Genomic DNA, 24987 nt, shown 5'->3' with positions numbered 1-24987 from the left:
CAATTAGAAAACAATTCATATTGTGCAAGTTTTCAGCAAAATCTCTGGCCAAGGAACTGTTATAGTTTGGGAGCACAAGCAGGTACTTGTCAAACATCGTGCACATACGTAAGAGTGCACCCATGTCATTTAGTGTCTCACCCAGAAGCTCTGCAAATGAGTCAATAATTGAACCGACCATTTCACAAAATAAACCTGAAGGATGTTCAAACATATCAATGGCTGAGGAGAATGATATTGACTAAAGAATTAGGAACTTTGAACGATCATGTTACACAACATCAAATTGTGTGTGTGTGTGCGAGAGAGAGAGAGAGAGAGAGAGAGAGAGAGAGAGAGAGAGATGTATTACCAAAACAAAATCCTATTCTAAAATAAATTGTGCTTCCCAAACCAGGAAAATTTATTGAAAATGCAAACTTGCCAATGATACTGATTCAGAATGGCGAACATTGAATATCTTAAGTAGGGTAGGTAAAAACAAGCATTTAATGAATGTGGCTATGGAACAATGTGAACCATTTTGGCTAGACTTTAATCAGAGAGTATTGGAATAAAAAGAAAAAGAAGTCAGACAAATAAATGAGGATGGATACTCCTCTGGTGATGAGCAAACCATAATGGTTTCGCAATCTGGAAACTATAGAAAAAAAAAAAACTCCAAAGTATCTAACCATTGGATGTGCAAGTTCATGTACATAAAACATTTTTACAGAGTAAAGATTTAAACTGATCGGTCTGTTTGGATTTTCCTAAATAAGCTGATGCCCTTCCAAGATATATTTTGAAGATTTTCAAGTATGAATATAGTTTGACTGATGTATCAACGTCCTGGTACATGACACTCAAGGAGGAATTGCAGTTTCAAAATTTTATCAAACTATATTTATATGAAACTTTAGAAACAAATTGCATGATATTATAGCTACTAATTTTTGCTTTGCAGGTTCAGAGATTTTTCAGAGCAGTTATAGACAGGATTTGTCACTTGTTTAAGGTAAAATCTGAGGAAATTGCAGAATTCCAATCTAATGCATTAAAACATAAACAGGAATGATGTTTAACTTGGACAGGACAAATATGTCAAGAATGTGAAGTGCATCCTACTAGAAGCAGGTCAGAATTTGAAAGATGCAATATCTTCAACAGAAGTTACCGAAACCAGGCAATTGATCAGTCAACTTATTTGATTAGCCTCCCAAATCAGACTTAATGTTAGTTATGACAGTCGTGGGTTAAGTTCAATGCTGAAACAGGAAAATGTGAATGCTTAAAACAAGCTAACAGGCAAAAAAAAACCCCAAACTCATATAGATATTTCAGATTTAGGGAATCTTGAGCATCTTAAAAACTGTTGCATATAGTGATGCCTCGTTTAGCAATTTAATAGATGGATGTTCACAGGGAGGCTATATACTCTTCTTGGTTTGGCAGTCGAAGGGTATTAGAAAGTCGTCAAAAGTACTTTAGCTGTTGAAACGTTAGCCATGGTTGATATTGCAGAAGCATGCATTTTTTATAGAAAACTGTTATTAGCAGTTTTACAATTGAAAAACAATATTGACAATATTTTTATAGAAAAGCAGTTTTACAATTGAAAAACAATATTGACAAACAATTGAAAAATAATTTTGACAAACAATTGAAAAACAATTTTGACAAACAATTGAAAAACAATTTTGACAAACAATTGAAAAACAATATTGACAAACAATTGAAAAACAATATTGACAAACAATTGAAAAACAATTTTGACAAACAATTGAAAAACAATTTTGACAAACAATTGAAAAACAATATTGACAAACAATTGAAAAACAATATTGACAAACAATTGAAAAACAATTTTGACAAACAATTGAAAAACAATATTGACAAACAATTGAAAAACAATATTGACAACATTAAGATTTTCTGCAAAACAAACGATTCTTGTTCTCTATAATTCGGTACATCCATAGACCTAAATTTTGGATAAGAGACTTCACATAGAGATTTGAGAGAAATGATTGACAGAAAGAAATTGCAGAGATTTCTTGGATATCAACTGATGTACAAATTGCTGACTTCATTCAAGATTCTTGGGTTCATATCTGAACCAAAAGAACTATGAGTATAATGTAAATATCTTTCCATTTTTCTTTTGCAGATTATATAAAGCTAAACTGATAAGAAAAGAGGAGAAGAACTCCATGCAAGTCTCTCAAGACTCTCAAATATTTTAAATATAAAATATCTATTTTTGTAAATATATGCTTCATTTTATTTTCATTATTTTGTTTGTATTTATCATATAAAATTTCTATTTTTGTAAATATATGCTTTATTTTATTTTCATTATTTTGTTTGTATTTATCATATAAAATTTCTATTTTTGTAAATATATGCTTTATTTTATTTTCATTATTTTGTTTGTATTTATCATATAAAATTTCTATTTTTGTAAATATATGCTTTATTTTATTTTCATTATTTTGTTTGTATTTATCATATAAAATTTCTATTGCTCTCTTTCACATTTGCCTATGACCTAAAACTGTTTTTCTTAAAAATGTTTCTCTAAAAGTGTCTCTCCCCAAAAATCTTTCCCCCAAAACTAGAACCCTTGAAATGAATCAGTTCTAACTTTGTTGCAATGCTGAAAGCAATGGCGATAAAGAGCGTCAACAGTTGTTTATTTACATTTTTCTTCATATAATCTGAAAATCTGGTGAATAATTTATAAAATTCCAAAGAATTAAAAATCTCATTCATAAAAATTTTACATGGCAGGGGAGGAGAAGTCTGCATCAGTCAAGACATATCATATAGTTTTTTAAAGGCTTTAACAATAATTCATACTTATGTTGTCCTTTTTTAATGTTTATTAAGGTAAATTTAAAAAAAAATATTTTTATTGATTTTCAAACAGGTATGTTGGTATTGGAAACATCTGTCTGAGATGGATCAATTATGGCTACCAAAATGTGTACGCTTTGGTTGGTATCTTCCTCATCTACCAACTCTATTTGAAACATGTGTATGGAAAAGACACTATTTGAACCAAATCCAGAACTTGAGACTTTTTAGAGCAAATGTAATTTTATTGATCTTTATTTATATTTTTATTTATATTTAATTATTTGCTGGCCGTAATTACCCTGCATTACCTGGAAATGTTTTTACTTTCATTTCTGTTTCTTTTTGTTTTTTGTTTTAATACTGCAGTTTTTAAAACAATTTTTTAACAAATTATTATTATCCTTTTTGAAAGTTCAATTATGGTATTATGTTGCAATTAAATTATTAATCAAACTAAATTATTATAAACTTTATTACAATAATGTTGCTATTATCTCTATAATATGATTGGATATAAATAGCTTCCCAGTTCTTCGCTCTTTTAATGCATAAAGATTTGTTGAAAATGACTTTTTATTCAACAGTTTAAATGTTTCCAAATTAAAATTTTAAAGAGTCACAAAGTAATCAATTCTTTTTTCAACTATTAATAAAATAGATATGCATTTAAAATCCACATTTAATTTCATAATTAAATTATTTTGTAAAACAAGATTTTTAAAATTTCATCATATTTTATGCTTTTGAATTTTGATTTCCTCAAAAATAAAATTGCACAATGTTCTGTTGGTGCAAGAATTACACACACAAATGGAAAGTAGTCATACAGTTTTATTAATATAAAGATTTTCGAAAAACCTAGCATGTTAAAAAGTATAAAAGAATTCCTACAGATGTATATGTGATGCAATTACTTTTGCCCATCTCAAAGTTAAATGTCAAACTTTTCAGATAATAATATCGAAAATTGCTTCTTTCTTTGACTAGCAGAGATTAAAAGTTTGATCAATTTTTTGTTTTTATTTAATTTTAAATCATTTCTTTAGTTAAACATGCTTTCTTTGTAAGTACATAATGATATCCTAATTCTGACTTTTCTGTTCTCTTTATATATAACGAGAAATTTTGGTTTATTTTATGTTAAGAGATCCGTGGGTCGGAATTTATTGGTGAGTCAAAATTTAACAATACAAAATTTTAAGTTCTATTTTCACTCAATTTCACTCAAAGCAGGTTAAAAATAACAAAAACAAAAAAGCAGTGAAATAGTTCAAGGTTTGAACTCTTCAGCTGATTGTTTTTAGATGGATTGACCAATTTGAAATAGTATATGTTAAATGTACAGAATAGATGCATCTAAAATGTGTCCATTCAATCTGTTTGTTGCTTTACTTGTCATGTTTAAGATTGAAATAGCATAAAATATTCATCATTGATAATGAACTACAAAATCTACCCTGCTGAAGCACTGACTATAATAACTTTTGCTCAACTTTTGTTTCAACTGACAGTGGCTATCACTGACAAATTCCTCACATTATTTGATGAAAAAATGGGAAAGAATTCTGAACCTACCATTAACTTCTACACAGATCCTTCTGTCTCACCAGTAACCCAACAGCACCGTAAGATACCTTTTCATTTGAGGAACGACATTGAGTCAGAATTAAAATGGCTCAAGAAAATAGATGTAATTGAAGATGTTACTGGACCTATCTCCTTGGTAAGTTCCAAATATTCTACAACTCTGCATGGACATGAGAATAGCAAATGAAGTTTTTGAAAGGGTTAAACATCCGATGCTGATTGTGTATGACTTAATGTAAACCATTCAACAGTGTTTAATAAACTGGATCTAAATTGGAGGAATCTATTCACAGACGTTAGACTATTCTGATACAACTTTTTGGAGCAATGGCCCCAGGACTCAAAAACCTCTATGGATATCATCAAGCCTCACATGATAACAGCTTGAGGTCTATACTGAAGCATCTACAGAATACTGAAACCAAACTAAACAGGAAAAAATACCTTTTTCCAGTGAAACAATTTATTTCCTTTGGATACACCTTCAGTGAGAATGGGGCATCAATGAACCCAGAAAAGATTGTAGTAATTGCAAACTAAAATCTTCCACTAAAGAAAGTCGTTCATACCTGGGCAGAGTCTCATATGTAGCTAGATTCATTGCACACTATGCCACTGTCAGCGAGCCACCCTGAGAACTCATCAGAAAAGATACAGAATGGAGGTAGTTAGAAACAGAAGTGAGCAACTTCAAGGAAGTTCTGACTGGAGCTGGGATCTATTTTTACCCAAACAAGGAAACAAATGTCCTTATGGAAACAAGCCCTGTTAGATCAGGTGCAATGTTCACACAAAATGAGAAGATATTATGTTATACCAGCCATGACTTCACAAATATGAAACAGCAATACTCACAGATTGAAACAGATGTGGATTATAGTATACACTGTGGAACACTTTCACCTCTATTTAGGTTAAGTTTCACCATCACCACTGATCAATGTCCACTTTGCAGAACTGTTAAAATTCTCAAGTCAGCCACATCAAGAATTGAATGCTGGCATTTGCACTTCATGTCATATGAATACAGCTTGATGTACCAGCCTGGAAAAAATTACCTAAACCCTGCCAACATCCTCAAGAGAGAAAATGCAACTGAAATGTATATAAGGTATGTGGCTGAACATGTCATACCAAAATCTAACACCCTTGAAGAGATGAAGCTATCCACAAGAGAAGATCCCCTGTTAAGAAAGTAATAGCTGCACTTTTGAACAACCATTGAAGTGATCCACATCTAATTTCACATTTTTAAGGATGATTTATCCAAGCATCATGGTCTCATTCTTTGAGGCCAGCATCTTATGAGTGAAAGCCATAAGTTTAGAAAAGTTTCTGATGGGTATCTAGTCTGTATAAGTTTTGAACTGTAAAAGTTTGTAGATAAAGAACAAAATTCCTTCTCATGTGGACACAAAAAATTATACATGGGAATTCTAAAATATCCAGAATATTTTATTGAATCATTCCAGTTTCTAATTGGTTGTTAGCAGAGCATGGTTCTGTTTGCTTGGTCAGATCCTATCACCCCTGTCTATAAATAGAACCTTCCAAATTTTCATATCCTATTATATCAAAAATATTACAACACCTTCCACCCTACAGGAGAGAACTGTGAACATAGGACACACTAAGATCTGGTTCTCTGGAATTGACAAATTAGTAGAAGAGACAGTTTCCAACTCAACATCATCACACTGTGAACCTATACATATCCCACCAGTTCCCACTGCTTCATAGACTGAAATCTTCTTAAACTTCGCTGATCCTTTCTCATCTGGAGATTATTTACTAGTTGCTATCAATGATTACAGCAAGTTCCCGGAAGTAGAAGCACTCCCCTCACTATCACCAGAAATGGTTATTTCTTGCCTTGATACAATCTTTGCCAGACTACAATTGTCAAGTCCGACACCCACCTCTTCTTCCAAAGCCAGGAATTCAAAGACGTTTATAATCATTATTAGAAATGAACTGAAAAAGAAAACTAATAAATAATATCTATCTATATATATAACTTTTCCTACTGTGTGTGTGTGTGTGTGTGTGTGTGTGTGTGTGTGTGTGTGAGACGGTTTATCTCAGCCTACAAGCAACCCACCAAGGCAAGTTAGGTACCGAAATGAAGCTTATGACCCAGCGGATGTTTTAGTGATATTTATATCCATGTTTGATGTATGGAAATGCAAAAAAAAAAAAAAAAAAGTTACATTTTTAGTGCATTCTCAATACCTGTACCTATATATCTGTATCTATATGTGTCTGACAGAACTTTCTGTGTATATAGTAGGCCTATATTTCTATAGATCTGTATCTATGTCTATATACCTTTCTGTGGTCTATATAGCTAGATGCTTATAATGTCCTATGTATCTATCTATAATGTCCTATGTATGTATCTATCTATGGGTGAGAGACTAAAACCCTTATGCCCATGACTTTAAGATGGCCTGTCAGATCCTCCGCCAAGAGAATCCACAACAATTAAATCTGGTGCTGGATGAAAGAAAACTACCCATTGGAGAGCACTCAAGGAGATACAACCTAGAACTGAAAGAAATCTCAATCCTGATGAGCGATGAGACAGTAGAAAGAAAAAGCTTCTCAGTGCTTCTCAGGGGTGGGGGAATCAGAGAGATACTTGACACTCACAGATCGGCAGATCCTCTTCATTTTGTCATTCTCTTTCCTACAGGAACTGATGGCTGGCATCTAGGCCTGAAACAAGAGGGAGGCAGGAAAAATCTGTCACCTCTCCAATTTTATTCATTTCACATTCAGCATCGCCTCAACAATCCTAACATTTTTTTGAGAGGGAACAAGCTTTTCCAAGAGTACCTTTGCGTCAGTTACGCTAAGGGGGAAAATCAAAGGCTCATCTACATTGAGCACAATCAGCAAACTCTCAGAAGTGAAAAATACACAAGACTGTGCAAAGTTGTTGCCACTGCCAACAATCCAGATGATATCAGATCAGGAAGAAAAGTCATCCTGCTACCATCCTATACTGAAAGTCCACGATATATGCACCAGCACTTCCAAAATGCAGTGGCTATTTCAAGGGAATACCACAAACCCGACCATTTCATTACATTTACATGTAACCCTCACTGGCCTGAAATCACGCACTCCCTCCTCCCCAACCAAAAGCCACAAGACAGACCTGATATTGTGGCGAAAGGAGCTGATGAACGATCTCATCAGTACCAAGATCATGGGTAGAAGGGCTGACCACGTGGATGTGGTCGAATTCCAGAAGAGAGGGATTCCTCACTCCCACATCCTCTTCATACTCCAAGAGCAAGACAGACTGCACACTGCCAATGAAGTTGACCAGGTAATCACAGCTAAGCTGCCACTAGACTCAGCTACATTTCCAGAAGGACCGCAGAGGGAACAAGCCAGATTACTTGAACAGTTAGTAATCCATAACATGGTTCACAACTGCACTGAAGCCTGTAGACAGCAAGGCAATCAGTGTCAAAAAGGCTTGCCCAAACAATTGTCAGAGGTGACACATTGGGATGACAATGCCTTCTATCCCATCTACAGACAGAGACCACCAGGGAATGGAGGAAGGGCAGTGGAGGTTCGAAATAAAACCATTGACAATAGCTGAATAGTACCCTACAATCTGTACCTGTTGCTTAAGTACCAGGCTCATATCAATGTAGAAGCTTGTGTCTAACCAATGGCTGCCAAATACCTTTTCAAATATGTTACCAAGGGATCAAACAAGGCTATGGCTAAGCTCCAGGATGAATACAACGAGGTGAAGGAATATCAAAATCTCAGATCTATTGGAGTCAGTGAGGCCTGTTGGAGACTATTTAAGTTTGAGATCACTAGCCAGTACCCAGCTGTCCGGGTTCATCTTGAAGGAGAACAATACATCACTTTCGAACAAGGTCAGGAAGCCAATGTAGCCCAGCAGGCAGCCAAATCCACAGAACTCACAGCCTTCTTTGCCTACAATAAAGATAACCCAGAAACCCAGATCAAGTATGTAGCCTTCCCTAAGCACTTTGTCTGGAAAAACGGTAAATGGAACAAGCAACAGAGAGGGCATCAAGGAATAATTGGCAGGCTTCACATTATGCATCCATTGAGTGGAGATGTATTCTATCTCAGAATACTCCTCCATCACGACAATTGTAAGGGGGAAAAAGAGTTTTAGAGACCTTCTCATAGTCAATAATGTCAGCCATGAATCCTACAAAGCAGTGTGCAGAACACTCGGTCTGCTTCAGGATGATGAAGAATGGAATACTGTGCTACAGGAAGCAGCTCTGACCAAGCTCTGTCCTCAAATTAGATCATTGTTTGTGACCATTCTTCTTTTCTGTGAGCCATCTACTCCCCTTCAGCTTTTCAACAACCATGTTGAGCAATGGTGGGATGATTTTAAGTGAAAAACTCCTGCAGCAACTGAGGATCAGCTGAAGGTCATGGTTCTGGCAGATATAGAAAAGAAACTGCTACCGATGAGCAAAACTCTGGGTGACTTCAGCCTACCTTCCCTTACTGCACAGGAGAAACAACATGTGCAGCAGTTGACAGACCATCAAGGTGAAATCAATCAGCCTATTGTCATGCTGAAAGAATTGGGGTTTGATTATGACTTACTCAAACAAAAGGCAGAACAGTGCCTGGCCATACTAATTCTATCCCGAATGATAGTGGTTGACAGAGTTCTTCAAGCTGTCACCAATGGAGAATTCTTCTGTGTCTTTCTAGATGTGAGGGGTGGCACTGGGAAAACCTTCCTGCTAAATACTCTGCTGGCAACAGTTAGGACCATGACGGACTCCAAGCAAGTAGCACTGGCAGTTGCCTCAAGTGGAATTGCTGCTACTTTGCTGCTCCAGGGTAGAACATTCCATTCTAGATTCAAGGTACCATTGAGACCACAAAAAGACTCCACACTTTCTATCAAACCAACAGATACATTGGCACAGCTTATCAAAATGACTAAACTGATTATTTGGGATGAGGCTCCTATGACTCACAGATACCATCTTGAGGCTCTGGACAGAACCTTAAAGGACATCACAAAATCACAAGAACCATTTGGGAGAAAGTGTCTCATTCTGGCAGGAGATTACAGACAAATTTTGCCAGTCATTCCGAGAGGTTCCAGAGCTCATATTACAGCAGCATCGATGAAGAAGAGCCCCCTCTGGCGATTCTTCACTGTCTTTGAAACATGAGAATTGGCCAAGATCCTTCACTTCAAGACTTCGACAGGTGGCTTCTCAAGCTGGGAAATTGGAGACTTACCAATAGCAGAAAAGCCTGACATCATTCATATTCCACCAGAAAATCTCTTTGAGATACAAGATGAAGCTGGAAAGGGATTTATTGCTATCAAGGAATCCCTTAGACAGTTTGTTGAGAAAGTTTTCCCCAACATCACGGCAAACTTTGAAGCCCCAGAGCAGCATTGGATCTCTTGAGTAGCACAGAGGGCAATACTGGCACCCAAGAACAACTCTGTTGATAAGATCATTTCCATCATTTCACAAGAACTGTTGCCGGGGGAAGCCATCATACTGCCAAGTGCTGACAGCACGTGAACCACAAGATTCGACTAGGTTTCCCGTTGAGTTCCTCAACAAACTCACCCCTGCTGGTCTCCCTCCACATCATCTCCACCTGAAGAAAGGTATAGTACTCATGCTCCTGAGGAACCTATATCCCAGGCAAGGACTGCAATGGTACAAGACTGGTCCTCAGTAGAGCCACCAACATCCTGCTCCATTGCAAGATCACCTCAGGAGACCATGCGGAGGAGGAGGTACTCATACCAAGAATACAAATGAATCACCAAGATGAACAATTTGTCGCGTGGAATCGTCGCCAATTCTCCGTGAGGCCTGCCTTCGCCATGGCAATCAATAAAAGTCAAGGCCAGACGCTGAGCAAGGTGGATATATGACTGGAAGAACCGACTTTCACCCATGTTCAACTGTACGGGTAAGAAATGCACACAATCTGATCTGAAAAAAAAAAATGACTGTAAAAAGACAAATCCTTTTGTGTTGAACACTTCCTTGTTGTTTCTACTGTTATTGTTTCTTTCATGTAAATAAAAATTGTGTAAATACACTGTACTTACTCGCTTTTCTTTCACAATATGCAGCCATCTGGCTGCAATGGGGCTACTTGTGTAAATAAATTGTCAAAAGAAAAAAGGATTATTTCACAAATGCACTACATTCATCTATGGATTGTTGAACGACTATTATATCTTCTGCCTTTTAATTAATATATGCCACAGTAGTAGTAAACAAAATAGATTGCCACCGCATTTTCATACATGTAACGTACACACATGAACTTTATGCATTTATTTTTTAATTAAAGAAAGAAGTTTAGTGCTCAGTCAGATTTGCCTCCTTTTACATATCAGATATATTAAAGACTAGCAGGGGTACCTGGCGTTGCCAGGGTGGAGGATATTGGCACAAGGACGAAGCAATGTTAAGAATGGCTTCCATGTGGTTAAAATAAAAAAAAAGATAGAGAGAGGTGGATAATTAGTTTTCCTCGCTTAATATTAGGCCAAAGAAGATATTGAATTCAATGAGTTTGTAATTAAGTTAAGAATCATAGGAGTCGCCACGAATGCGCAGAAATGAACGTTGCTTTTATACCTGGCCGGGGACTAGGTAAGCTTAGTGCTTTCTGTTGGTATTTATTTGTTTTCCCACAAAAACAAAATATGACACAATTTGCTTAAAAAAAAATTTTTCTCAGTGTAGAAATGGGTTCCTCCACCATTGACTGAGAACTAATCTCATGTTGGTGCAGTGCTGGCCACCAGGCCGTTAAGCTGTCATTTGTGTTCGAGTAGTTTTGCTTTATATGAAAAAGCCAAACAAACACCCGAAATGACAGCATGGTGGGAATTTTGTTTAACTCGATCAAAAAAAAAGACAGAGACGATGTCCATTTGTGAATCTGAGATACTACGATCTGGGAAGTATGCGAAAACTTCTCGCGAAATCTAACCAACGTGAGAAGCCCGACTCAAAAGTCCTTTCATGGACATACACAAATGCTCATGCCCATTTTGCTCGACTGGGCAGTGGGCATGCACATTATGAAATCCTAGAAATTAATCAGCTTAAGTCTGTTGTGGATTGAATGTTTTTGTTCTTTCTTGTATTTTGGTTCCCCGATTTATTGGAGAGGGACCTATGTTTTCAGTTTTTCTTGAAATTTTGCTACAAATTGTATTTCATTAAATAATTGTGCACAGTAACAATTTTTTTTTTTTTTTTTTTGTGAAAATTCCCGTTGAATCCACAGGGGCTCGAAAGAGGAAAAAAATGTCCCAAAATGGCCAAAAATTACACGTTTTACCCCATAACTTTTGATCCATCCATTAGATTTTTCTGAAACTTGGCCTAAATGTGGAACCCATTGTTTTTAATATAAATCTAGTATGTCTGAGCATGGCAAAATTCACATCCCTTTGCGACTTTTAGGGCTAAAAAAACATGCCTTTTTGGAGGTCTTTTTTCATATTACTCAAAAACTTGATATATATGTCTATATAGTTGTTTTCCATGGTCCTGAATTCAAATATACATGTCTTAAGGCGTAAAACTGCAGCATTTGTCCATTTTCACTGGGATTCGGCATTCCCAGGAACTCAAAAGGTGTCACAAATGACCTAAAATTGCAAAAAAATGACTCTTTTTACCCCATAACTTTTGCCCCATCCATTAGATTTTTCTGAAACTTGGCGAAAATGTGAAGGCAACGTTGGCCCTTCACACTTCTCACATTCATCATTTCTTCACTATTTTTTGTGGTGTCATCTCACATGGTTTGTTGCCTTTTGTTTCAGTCTCAAGATGCATTCATGCATCTCTATATGGAGTTCTATATTGGGGTTTTTGTGATGCTTTAATCTGAAATTTCTCTCATGTTAATGTTTGAAATAATAATTTTAAATATCTCCATGCATCTTTATAATACACATTATTCATCTATCATACTTAATGTTTTTTGTTTTTTCATTTTTTTAAGTATCTCATTTCTTTTTTTTGTATCTATAAATGCAATTTGTATCTCCTTTATATCTTTAAAGGAACCAACCCTCAATCTTGAACTAGAAAAGTTAAAGATGGACAACAAACATGAAAAACAACAAAAGACATCCAAGCTTTCTCCAAAGAAAATCAAAAAACCCTGGAGAGGTGCAGACCCTCATCCAAAGGACATTTTCCGTTACAACTATTTGGACAACGTGGAAAAGTACACTAAAGGGTAAAGATGAGCGAATCTTCTTCATTTGAATTGAATATTTTGTAGAAAGTTAAATGGCTTCAGTGAGAGTAAATATTAAGGAAACAAGACTATATTATCATAGACTTTGTTTTAATTTAATAATTTGAGACAGTACTAACAGAAGACTTGTCAGTGAGGCATTGTCACAAGATAACTTTAGTCTTAATAACATAAAAATAAAAATGGCACCTGTTTACATCTTTGAGCAAGCAGCATAACTTTATGAAGATGAAAACACCTGAAAACCACATCACTTTGGCTACCTTTATTGGTTGGAGGGCTTAAAAAACAAAGATTTTTTAAGTTTTATCTGTAGAATAATAATATATTTTGACACAATTCTTATAATACAAATTCTTAAAGGGATTTCATCCAAAATGGCAGCTGTTTTGATAGAGTAAAAAAAAATGACAAATAATACAAAAAAATATAACTGACAATTTTTTGTAAGAGACTTTATGGAAACTACCAGAAATCAATGATAACAAAATTCTAGGAAAATGCCAGAAAGAGGTTCCAAAAGACTTTTAAAATTTTACTTTTGTTTATGCATTTTAAATGTTTTGGTTAGTTTTTTTAGGTGTTATGGTTAGTTTTTTATTAATTGGAAGTTTTTATGTTTTATGATTACATTCTTTTGCCCTAGTTAGGTGAAATACTGTTAGGTTTTAACATGCTATACTTCTCGCAGATTTAGCTGACATTGCAGTTTCTTTATGTGCACTTAGCCTTCATTTCAAGTGTTTTGTGCAGATGTCCCTCAATAAATTCTTCTAGTCTGAGAACAAATCAATTTGAAAATATGTTTTGTTTGGAAAGACTTTTGAATCTCATCAGATACAAAACCTATTTATTATAAAAGGAAATTAAAGTTTGTCACATTTTTCAAAGCTATGTCATATTTTCAAAGTTTATTTTTAATAGTTTTATCATCAATCAATCAGTTTGTCTTATCGCTACTAGGAACCTTAATGTTGATCTTGTTAGATTAAACTGTTGCTGATTGTTTTCTTAAATTACATGAATGAATATGATTGAATTTGTAAAACTTAGAGTTATTTTAGTTTTCAAAAATGATATTTGTTTTCATCAATTAATTTTTTTGTAAAAATAGTAACAATAAAGAAATAAACTTTTTTATTAAATAGGAAAACCAAAAAATTAAAAACAATTGCATAATTAAAATAAAACATTTTATTAATTTTGAAACAAAAAATTTCTGTTACAGTTAGCATTTTCATCAAAAACTTAGGACAGATACAAACTCTCTGCAATATTGTTTTAAAGAGTGAAATTAATTTCTCATTGAAGATAAATAATATTAGTATTAGATTTAACTTAATAGTTTTTATATTACTTAATATATTTATATTAATAATTTTAAATTCTTTTTTAAATCAGATTTTTCATTGAACATTCTAACTGGACACAAAGTCGCAAAAAATAAAAACAAAAAAAACAAATAAAAAACTTTTTAATAAAAACAAATGTAATAAAAGGAAGACTTTTGCTTAGAAAAGTTTGTGCTTGGGATCGTGTTCTATCAATTCGACGGTGTTGTTGGGATCGTGTTCTATCAATTCGACAATGTCTCTTTGGCAGACGTGAGTTCTGTCAGATGTGCATTGGATTTCCATGATACCAACGTATTTATCCACAAACTATTTTGGTAGAGATCAAGGAATCTGGGATGCTTAGATTGGCCAAAGATGTGATACCACCTTTTAGTGGAAAAGGTGATGTAGTCGGGTGGATAAAAAAAGTAAAATTGGTAGCTAAGCTACAACATGTGCCAGATCTTGCCAGTTTTATTACACTTTTTATGCATGGAGATGCACTAACCCTCTATCTTGAGATAAGTGATGAAGAACAAGAAAATGCAGAACAGATAGAAATGAGACTAGTGGCCACATTCACTGAAGGACTTTTTGAAGCCAGTGAAAAGCTATCATGATTCAAATGGAAAGGTTAATCAGTTGATGTTTACAACAATGAAATCAAAAGATTGGATGGACTAGCAGGATACATAGGGAGAGGTTTGGATAATGCAGTCAAACTTGCCTTTATAATGGGATTCCCAGATGATGTATCTATTGGCACTACAACAGCCACCTCACATAGAGAGAACGGACGTCAGCAAACTGATACCAACTGCATGGCTTTTAGTCAGCAAAAGAGTTTGAGAGACTGGGACATTGGTAGTGAGTACACAAAGTAACATACTGAGAAATAAGGCTCCAAAAGAATCATCAAGCCTTCAGTGCTTTAGATGAAAAAAAAATTGCACAGAAATACTTAGAACCAGAGTAACATATGTGGAAAGTTTGGCCACATTGTTAGGTATTGTCCTCAAATTCAAGGAAAATGGCAAGGGGGAGCTTCTGTGCCACAAGCTCTTCCAACAACAGAATGAGGATGCAATACGGGCCTCTTCCTATAATAGAAGTGGTGGTGGATGATTCAGTAATGACCGCACTTGTCGATACTGGGTGCACCACCACTTTAATCAACTAAAAACTCATGAGTGGATATGGTAGGAGTGGCACAATGAAAGCAGTTGATGGGGGGGGGGACATAAAATGTAAAGAAACCAGGCAAGTGAATATAAAAGTATGTGGAGTAAAAGTGGGGGCGATCTTGATGAATCACATCATTGACGGAATCAACGTCATAATTGGAATGCACATAATCAATGAGATAGGAGGTGAAGTTTGGAAATGTACACTATACGATGTCTGCCCATCAGCTGAATGTTTGCAAAATTGAGGATAAAGACTTTGAAGCAAATTTCGTTGGAGAGAAATGGACAGTAAGATGGAAATAGAAGGGAGAGTCTCCAGTGTTACAGAATAGAGTGCAGTGTTATAAGAATTCCTTGGAAAATGAGAAAAATTTAGAATTTGAGAAAAAGGTGGAAAGATGGATATCAGATGGTATTCTTTTACCATGGAAGGGGGGGGGAAGGTGTGTTACCATTGATGCAGTGTTTCAGGCCACAAAAGGTAAAGTCAGGCCAGTGTTAGACTTTTAGGAGTTGAACTGTTTTGTTGTGTGTCAGACAGAGAGCGACATAATAGATATGTGTGATGAAAAGATGAGAAAATAGAGACGATTCGTAGGAGAAACCGCCATTTTGGACCTTAAGTCTGCCTACCTGCAGCTACATGTGGCAAAGGAACTATTGCAATACCAGTTGGCCTGTTATAAAGGAAAAACATACTGCCTAACACGGTTAGGATTCAAACTTAATGTTGCACTGAAGACTATGGCAGCCATTTTAAAAACGGTTTTAAAGAAAGGAAGCAAAAAGAAAGAGGTCACTGATTCATACATTGATGATATAATGGTGGATGTAAAACATCAACAAAAGAATTTGTGCAACATTTGAATTTTGACAAGCTTCTGGGTTTGACCTTTACTCCTGATCTGAAATGGAACACGTACATCAAGTCTGTTGCCAAGGTCGCTGGAAAGATGGTGGGATCCTTCTACCGCTCCAGAAGATATCTCACTACTGATGCAATTCTGTATCTATATAAAAGCCAAGTACGTCCAAGGATGGAATACTGTTGCCATATCTGGGCAGGAGCTGCTAAAAACAGCCTATCCTGCCTTAACAGAGTACAAAATAGACTTTGTGGCTTAGTGGGGGATGCCCTTTTCTCTACCCTGCAACCTCTCTCCCACAGAAGAGACGTTGCGAGCCTGTCCTTGTTTTATCGTTATTTCCATGGCAGATGCTCGTCTGAACTCCAATCTCTGGTCCCCCCTCGCCAATCTTTCACGAAAAACACCCATCTAGCTGAATCCACTGTGAAAAATTTCCCCCACTCTATATCTGTGCCTAAATCAAAACGCAGATTCCATTAACAAAGCTTCTTTCTTAGAACTGCACGCCTGTGGAACTCTGTTCCGTCTGCCTGTTTCCCTCCGGACTACAACTTGGTTGTCTTCAAGTCCAATGTTAACAAATTCCTAATGAACCGCCCCCTTAAGTAAACACTTCAGCAAATCTCCTCACTAAAGTAATGTACTTGCAATAACCCTTATCCCTGAGTGGCTTCTGGGCCTTGATAAGTGGTGATCACTGTGTAAAAAAAAAAAAAAAAAAAATTTGAAGGGATTTGGGTTATCAGCTAAATTACCAGAACCCCTAGATGGAGGAGCGACACTGGGCTTTAAGCTTATGAAAAAGAGAATGGGAGCGCTGATGTTCAGGAGAGGCAATGAGATCCCAGAGATGAGAGGAGAAATTAGTAGACAGGAGTTATTTTCTATATGTGGGAGATTGTTGGGGCACTATCCAATGGCTGCGATTGGCATGCAGTTATGTGAAAAGAAAAGAAAGTGGAGTGACTTGGAGGGCAAAGTTGATTGTAAAAAGTGATGCAGGAGATTCTACCTGAGGTAAAAAAAGAGGACCCTGTTATTAGAACTTGGCACATACCTAAAACGAACATAGGAGTGATGATGCGAGCACTATTGTAACAAGCACGGTCTTGGATATTGGCAGTATGGTAGCGGAAGATGCAATATGGTTGAGGAAAAATAATGATTATAAATATATTAATGTGGCTGAATTAGATGCTGTTCTGAAGGGCATCAAGTTAGCTATAAAATGGGACTGAGAGATATTGAAATAAGAACCGATTCAGCCACTGTACTCCGTTGAATAAACTCTACAGTGAAGGAGAGTGAAAAAATACAAACAAAAGCTGCTGGAGAAATGATTGTAAAGCAGAGATTAGGAATGCTTGGGGAGTTAGTATCTGAATTTGAACTGCGAATAAAAGCAGTGTTTGTGTCTTCAGAGAAAAACAAGGCAGATGTGCTAACACGGATAAAAAAAACAGTGGTTAGTTGAGAATAAAGAGGTCTTAATATGCTGTCTAGGAATTGGTGAACTGGAAGAGTTATATGGCATGCACCACATGGGAATGGAAAGAACATAATATTTGGTGCGGAAAGTTGATCTCCATATAAAACAAGAAGAAATTCAAAAGGTAGTTATGAATTGTGTTTCAGTATCAATCGATTGATCCTGCCCCAAATATACATAATCCTGGGAAAATTGGAGTTTCGAAGAATTGGACAAGATTAGTTACTGACATAACACACTGTTGTGGAGGAGTGTACTTGTCACTAATTGACTGTGGACCTAGTAGACTTGTGATATAGAGGGAGTTACATGCGGAATCTGCATCTGCAATTGTAGCCGAATTAGAAGGTGATGCTTGAACGAGGTCCAGTAAAGCAGGTGATAATGGATAATGGCACTGCTTTTTGCTCCCAAATCTTCCAAACTATGCTAAAAAATGGAAGATAAAATGTTATTACAAAGCAGCCTATAGACCTGGAAAAAATGGAATAGTGGAGTGACATCATCAGACAGTGAAAGCAATAGCCGAGAGAGGAAGGATATCACCTGAAGAAGCCACGTTCTGGTACAACATGGCTCCTAAAGTCGGACAGAGAGAAGACACAGTTCCACATAGATCAATTTTTAATTATGAATGGAGGCACCCAAGAGATATATCCCCAAAAATTAATGAGCAAGGTCCAGCCCGAATCCAAATAGAAAAGGTTTGGGTGAAACCTCCTAATGCATGATGCATGACGCAATAGGGAACAGGGGTGATTATGGGAGTACAATCCCTCAACAACTTGACTGTTGATGGAATACCATGACATGTTTTAGACTTAAGGCGTGTGGTCCATGTAGATGATGAGGATGTTGGTGCTGAGCCAGAGAGTAATGAAGGTGAACCGGTGCCGATGCAAAGAGTGCAGAGAGAACACAATGTGCCTATCTGGGCATGGGATTATGTAATGTGAAATGATCTTTAATGATCATGGGGGCGTGTAGTCTAAAATGTAAAATGTAAAACAAAAATTAATACAAACCAACTTATTTGGCAAGGAACGAATCCAAGACCTTTCAGTTGCAGATCGGGAGTCTGCCAATGGGCTAGATTCATCCTGCCCACGGCGATGGTTGGGTTTCACCCAACGGCTATAGAAAATGGATCAATAGGTCATTTGGTGTCAGTTGAGTAGAATTGCTCTGATTGCGTGTTATGTTCATGCTATGAATCGTGTTCTATCAATTTGACAATATTGCTCGGGATCATGTTCATTCAATTAAACGGTGTCTCTTTGGCAGGTGTGAGTTTTGTCGGATGTGCATTGGATTTTCATAATACCAACGTATTTAACCACAGTCTCCAATTAAAAATTATATGGGGTTTCCAATCTGCAGCAACAACTAAAAACTCCCAGCCAATCAAACCCAAGGGATTGTTCTTTCCAAATACATTAAATTCAAAAATATCACATGTCACTACCGAAAGGCAAATTTGCTGCTCATTCTCACAATAAAGATATAAATACAGTACAAAAATGCTACACGAGATGCATCTATTATTTTTATTATTATTAAGTATTGGGCTTAATTTAATATTGTCTTATATTGTTTTTAAATCAGATTTTACATTTAATTTCATCATTAAATACACCTTTATCACCAAACACATCTTTCTTAATTTCTGGGAATAAATTTTGTAAGAAATATCTAATTAGATTAAAACTATTAAACATCTTTGCTAAAGATACAATTATTTGCAATTAATAATGATAATATTAATTCTTCTCATTATTTGTCATATTTCAGTTGTAAAGAAGATTTCTATAAAATAACAGAAAAACCAAACCTTTCCGCGACTTGTAAACAACAGCTAAATACAACTTATACCATCAGATACAACCAACGATCAAAATCCCTCTCGGTCAGTATTGTTTTCTGGCTTCACATCTTAATGCACAAAAGTTGGCACTAATATTAAAAGAACTTACTAAAACAATAGACAAAAGATTTGATGTTTTCAAATGTGCATCATCTTCTTTTTAACATTAGTTTTACATGTGTTAGATGGCTTTAAAAATTAACTTCCAAATTGACCTATCTGTAGCTAGATTCTTATCTATATCTCTTTCTCGGTGGTCCATGTTTTCCTTGACTTTCCCCTGTGAATCAAACCTGATAACCTAACTATTCTACATCTACTGATCGAGGAACACTCATCATTATTTCAACATGGCCATCAAAGTCCTCTTATTCTGCACAAATTTCCTCTTACTGTCCAGATTTAATCTACTTCTGAGATTATCAAAATTAAGACTATCTTTAAGACTCACGTTACATATCACATCATTCTTATATCATTACTCTCCATGCACCGCATATCTTTTACCTTTGCTGGCCAACTTTTACTTCCATATACTGTATGCATATGTCAGATAGACTTTTCATTTGGCCAGCAGTATTAATGCTCTTCTGGTAGTAGAAAAGTAGAAATTTCCTGAACTTACTCCATCAATTTGCAATCACATTAGCATTTCCTTCAATCTATGCTCAAATAGTATCATCATAGTAATAAAATTTTTCCGGCGACCTCAACAGCTTCATTATCTGAATATACTTTGTCCACATCTTCATTGTCTTACACTTTTTGCATAAAAATTGGCTATCCTCTCTCAACCTACCGGTAATATCATTTTACTTCTTGTGTACTCAATGCTTAGAAGTACTGCCAAAGACTGAATTGCACCTTTCATTCCACAAATCGAGCAAAGAGCTTTCCAACATTACAATCACTGATCATCACTTTGATCTCTGTAACATTCATGTTCAGACCTTTCTCCAAGTCTTTAACCTTCCATTGTTTCACAGACAGATACTAAATCAGTAACATACAGCATCTCTTTTGAACCCCCCCCTGAACAATGCTTATAAAATATAAATGAAAAACAACAAACTCACTACTGAACTCTGATGTATTCTTATTTTAAATTGTCACTAAATATGCTGTTAATTCTCCCATGACTTGAAGCGTCTTTTTCCATTGCTTAAACAACCTTCATCAACAATTTGTTAGTTCACTTGTGTCAAAAGCTTTCTCTACATACAGGAAAACATTTATGCTTATCTGACTTCTTACTTGCTGCTCAATTATTTTCTCAATACCTTTTAGGACTGGACTTGACCTATCAGCTCTCTGTAATTACTTCTATTGAGTGCTTCTGTTTTATGATTGTAACCGTTCACAATTTTGGATTTTATTCTACTGGTTCGAATACCCTATATATCAAGTTTCAAGTATGCAAACAAAAAATTGCCAAAGTTTGGTAGAGACCGTTCCAAGATATAGATAGAGCTTTACTTTGGTTGCAGCTCCAAATGCTATGCAATTATGCGCAATGTGGAAAATATGGACACATAAAACAACTGTGCATAATAGTGAAATGAAACTAATCATTCAATGAGAAAACAGAAAAAAACAAAAACAAATATTGAATTAATAAAAGTTTGTTTTTAAAGGAATATACAAATTAGTACAAACATAAATCTGTGTGAAAGGTGATAGCCTGAGTATGAACATAAAGTGAAAGGTGATTACATAGATATGGATGAAAATTTATGTGGACATAAAAGGTGAGTGGAGGTCACTACCGAATGGCATACATATAAAAATGGTGAAAGGTGATAATGTAGGTGAAAGGTGATAACGTACGTACAATAAATGCAGGTGAAAGGTGATAATGTATGTATAAACACAAACATGAAAAAAACTCACCTTTGAGATACTATCTGCTCTATCCTGGATATTAAGCACTTTCGATTATGGTTCTATCTATCTAAGATATTGAGCACTTCTGAAAGTAAGGAAACCTCCAGAGCACTACTAAAACAATGTTGTGATTCCCTCCTCTTGAAGAGAAATTATTTTATTGATTGATGAAAAACAAAACAGAAAGCCTGCAGAATGCCACTGAAAGCACTAAATATTTTTAATAATGCTTTCAGAGTACTTTTAAAATAAGTGTTTCTTCTGCTTTTCTTTGTAGTTAAAAACAAAAATAAATTCACACAAAATATTTTTCGACTCCATTTCAACATCAAAAGTTTGCTAGAAATGACATGACATTAAAATTTGAAATCGTGTCATTGTGACAAACAAAATCAGAGTTTTAGTATAATTATCTCTATATATATAAATTTGTATTCCTGTTTGTTTGTTCACATTTTGATTAATATATGCAAACCGCGTCCTAATTTAATCTTTTATTTATTTCTATATATAGTATGATTCTTGCAAAAATATACAATTAAGAGATCACCTTATTTGCATATGACATTAAGAAAAACCGATTTTACTAAATGCCAGTATCTTAGTTAATTTTTTTAGCGAGAGAATTGTTTTAGGTATGCTATTTAAAATTGGTATTAAATAAATTTTAAGCAACAATTATATTGATAATATATTTAATTTAATTTATTTGGAATTTTTATTTTCAACAGCAACCTTTTTTAAAACCTTTTTTTTTAGAGTTATTTGCCCCTAGATACTAAGCATAAAAAACAAACACGCACCAAATAAAATAATTTGGTAATTTCAATAAGTTTCTAGCTAGAAAAATAATTCTGTGTAGATAGAAAAATATTTGACTTTTATTTTTTTTTTTAAATATTAAAAAAAAAGAACACTTACAAAAAAAATGAAAAGATTTCATTTATTTGTCTTTTTTATTCTTTAAACGGCTATACAGAAATCGATAAATTTTTACGATGTGACCCAGCATCGTTCAACACCTCAAAAAAAAAAAATGAAGATCTACAATTTACACTTTTGTTTTCTTTTTTCATGTTAATCTCATCGATTACAAACTTTCTAATTAAAAAAGGTAACTTTATATGACGTGACCCAGCGTCGTTTTACCCCTAAAAAAATAAAGATCTACTTTTTTTGGCCTAACATGTTTAAACAGCCTTTATAAATATTATGAGAGAAGAAATTTTGAAAAAAAAAAAAAAAAATTAACATCTTAGAGTGGGGGATCACTTTTCTATATAGATTTAATGTAAAATGAGTACCCACTTTTTGGCCACCAAGCGTTTAATCAGACATGTCACCTCTAGCATTTTTTCAAGTTTGGCAATTGAGGGGTGGGGCAAAGCATGACAAATACAATTTGTTTTTCTGGTGGGGTGGGGAATTACATTTGAAACATAGAATAACGATAAATTTAATTATTTGGCAAATGTGTAGTTTAGCGGCGTAAATTATTTGACAGATAAAAAATTATAAAAACTATTTATTTTTATATAAAACACTTTATTAGACCTTAAGGCTGAAATAAAAACTGAAAAAATTTCATTTTTATTATATTTTTTATCATTTTTATTAGACTAAATGTAAGGCCATCGAAGCCACTGTAGTGCTTTTAAAATTTGGCCTTTCTAAGGTTTGACAGATTGGCCTTTTTAAGGCCCAATTTGGCCTTTTTTTCGTTCTTTCATGAACTATATTTTTGACCGACATATTTTTTGTAATAATAGAGTGTAAAAAAAGCCAAATTTGACCTTAAAAAGGCCAATCTGTCAAACCTTAGAAAGGACAAATTTTAAAAGCAATACAGCGGCTTCGATAGTTGTACATTTTGTCGAATAAAAAAATGATGAAAAAATAATAAAAATGGATTTAATAATGTGTTTTATATAAAAATAAATAGTTTTTATAAATTTTTGTTTGTCAAATAATTTATGCCGCTAAACTACACATTTACCAATTATTTTTTATGAGACCATTCTGTACTTTCACCTGACAATTTAATAAACAAAACAAACCCCAAAGTCAATTTGGGGAGGTTTACATTAGAAACATAAAACAACAAATAAAAAGCAAATCGACCCCCCCCCCCAAAAAAAAAGCAAATCGAAAATTTCCTTTATTTACAAAAACAAAAAAAGCCAGTGAAAAAAGTGCCCTTACAAAAAATAAAAAATAAACGCACGCGTTTATGTAAACATAAACGCGTGCGTTTATTTTTTATTTTTTTTAAACGTTATTTTTTTAGATTCACAAAATCGTGAGTTTTCTTAGGACAGTGACCCCTTCTGCTGAAATATCTGGTGGAGAGAGTATCAGGTACTTTGGGAGGGGGGCGATTACATTTATAATTTTTATCTGTCCTTTTATTTTTGAAATTGTTGTCGGGGTATCCACGTTACCCATGATGAAAATGATTAGTATAGCAGGTGTGTTCCAAACGGAACTTCATGTCAACCCAGGCAAAGCCTGGTACCCATGCTAGTAGATAATAATCTATATTTTTCCGAATGTCGATCTACATTAATATAGATAGAAAATTTAAACATTTACTTTGGACACCTACTGAACAATACAAGAGGTGGAAGTGACAATAATTAATAACATAGGATAAGACTATGTCAAACAGTGTTACAGTTACAGAGGATGAAACTCATAGAAAGTAAGTGATTTTAAATAACACACAGCTGAAAGTAGTATTCTACATATTAAGAATGTTATTGCTGGTAGAAAACAATTACAGCTAAATTGAAAAAGAGGCACTTAGCAATCAAAACAACTCATAAATTTTCGCATAGAAGAAAATTTATTTTGCAGCCCACTATCGTTCATTACTATCAATATTAAGAAAGGCATATCAGTTTACACCGAGTATTACCTGCAAAAATGAGGAACTATTCTTTTAAACTATACATTTGCAATGTGATGGGTATGTGTGGAAATGCCGAAGAATGGTGTGTACGAAAATGCACTCGGCCAGGAACAATATCAATGTTATGAATCAAGTCAGTGTCTACATTATTATGTTTGTATTAGTGTTACTGCTCTATTCCTTCTTTTGTTTTTTGACACAAGATATTTTAGCTATTGACAACAGTAACTCTGAGCAGTCCATAGTGGAATGGTTGGAGAAGGTGGAACTGATGTCAGTTGAGTGGAGTAAAACATTAAGTGCATCACCCCGATGCTTTTGTCTGGCAGTGCATATGTTGTATATCAGCAACTGAGTGAGAAGAAATATGCATATTTCAATTGTGTGAAGAAAATGTTGCATACATGACTTTTGATTTGAACACTTTTGCTGCATGGAAGTAATGTGCAGTACTCCACTTTGATTTGATCACTTTTGCTGCATGGAAGTAATGTTCCGTACTACACTTTGATTTGAACACTTTTGCTGCATGGAATAATGTGCAGTACTCCACTTTGATTTGATCACTTTTGCTGCATGGAAGTAATGTGCAGTACTCCACTTTGATTTGATCACTTTTGCTGCATGGAAGTAATGTTCCGTACTACACTTTGATTTGAACACTTTCGCTGCATGGAAGTAATGTTCCGTACTACACTTTGATTTGAACACTTTCGCTGC

The 24987-nt window shown here is 34.9% G+C and overlaps 1 protein-coding gene across 2 annotated transcripts in view; it reads left to right on the top strand.

Annotated features, from left to right (window-relative positions):
• Nucleotides 1–24987, top strand: part of LOC145279891 (F-box only protein 16-like) — a 192935-nt gene that overhangs the window by 133424 nt on the left and 34524 nt on the right. For both annotated transcript variants that reach the window (XM_080131367.1, XM_080131366.1), the window contains 3 exons: nucleotides 2912–3076; nucleotides 12530–12708; nucleotides 19400–19514. In XM_080131367.1, the coding sequence (XP_079987493.1) occupies nucleotides 2912–3076; nucleotides 12530–12708; nucleotides 19400–19514 (459 nt within the window). The remainder of the gene's footprint in view (nucleotides 1–2911; nucleotides 3077–12529; nucleotides 12709–19399; nucleotides 19515–24987) is intronic.

This window comes from Euprymna scolopes, chromosome 7 (genome assembly GCF_053919585.1).
Source record: "Euprymna scolopes isolate OS-2025 chromosome 7, ASM5391958v1, whole genome shotgun sequence".
Classification (NCBI taxonomy): domain Eukaryota; kingdom Metazoa; phylum Mollusca; class Cephalopoda; order Sepiida; family Sepiolidae; genus Euprymna; species Euprymna scolopes.
This window is presented reverse-complemented; position numbering and strand designations above follow the sequence as displayed.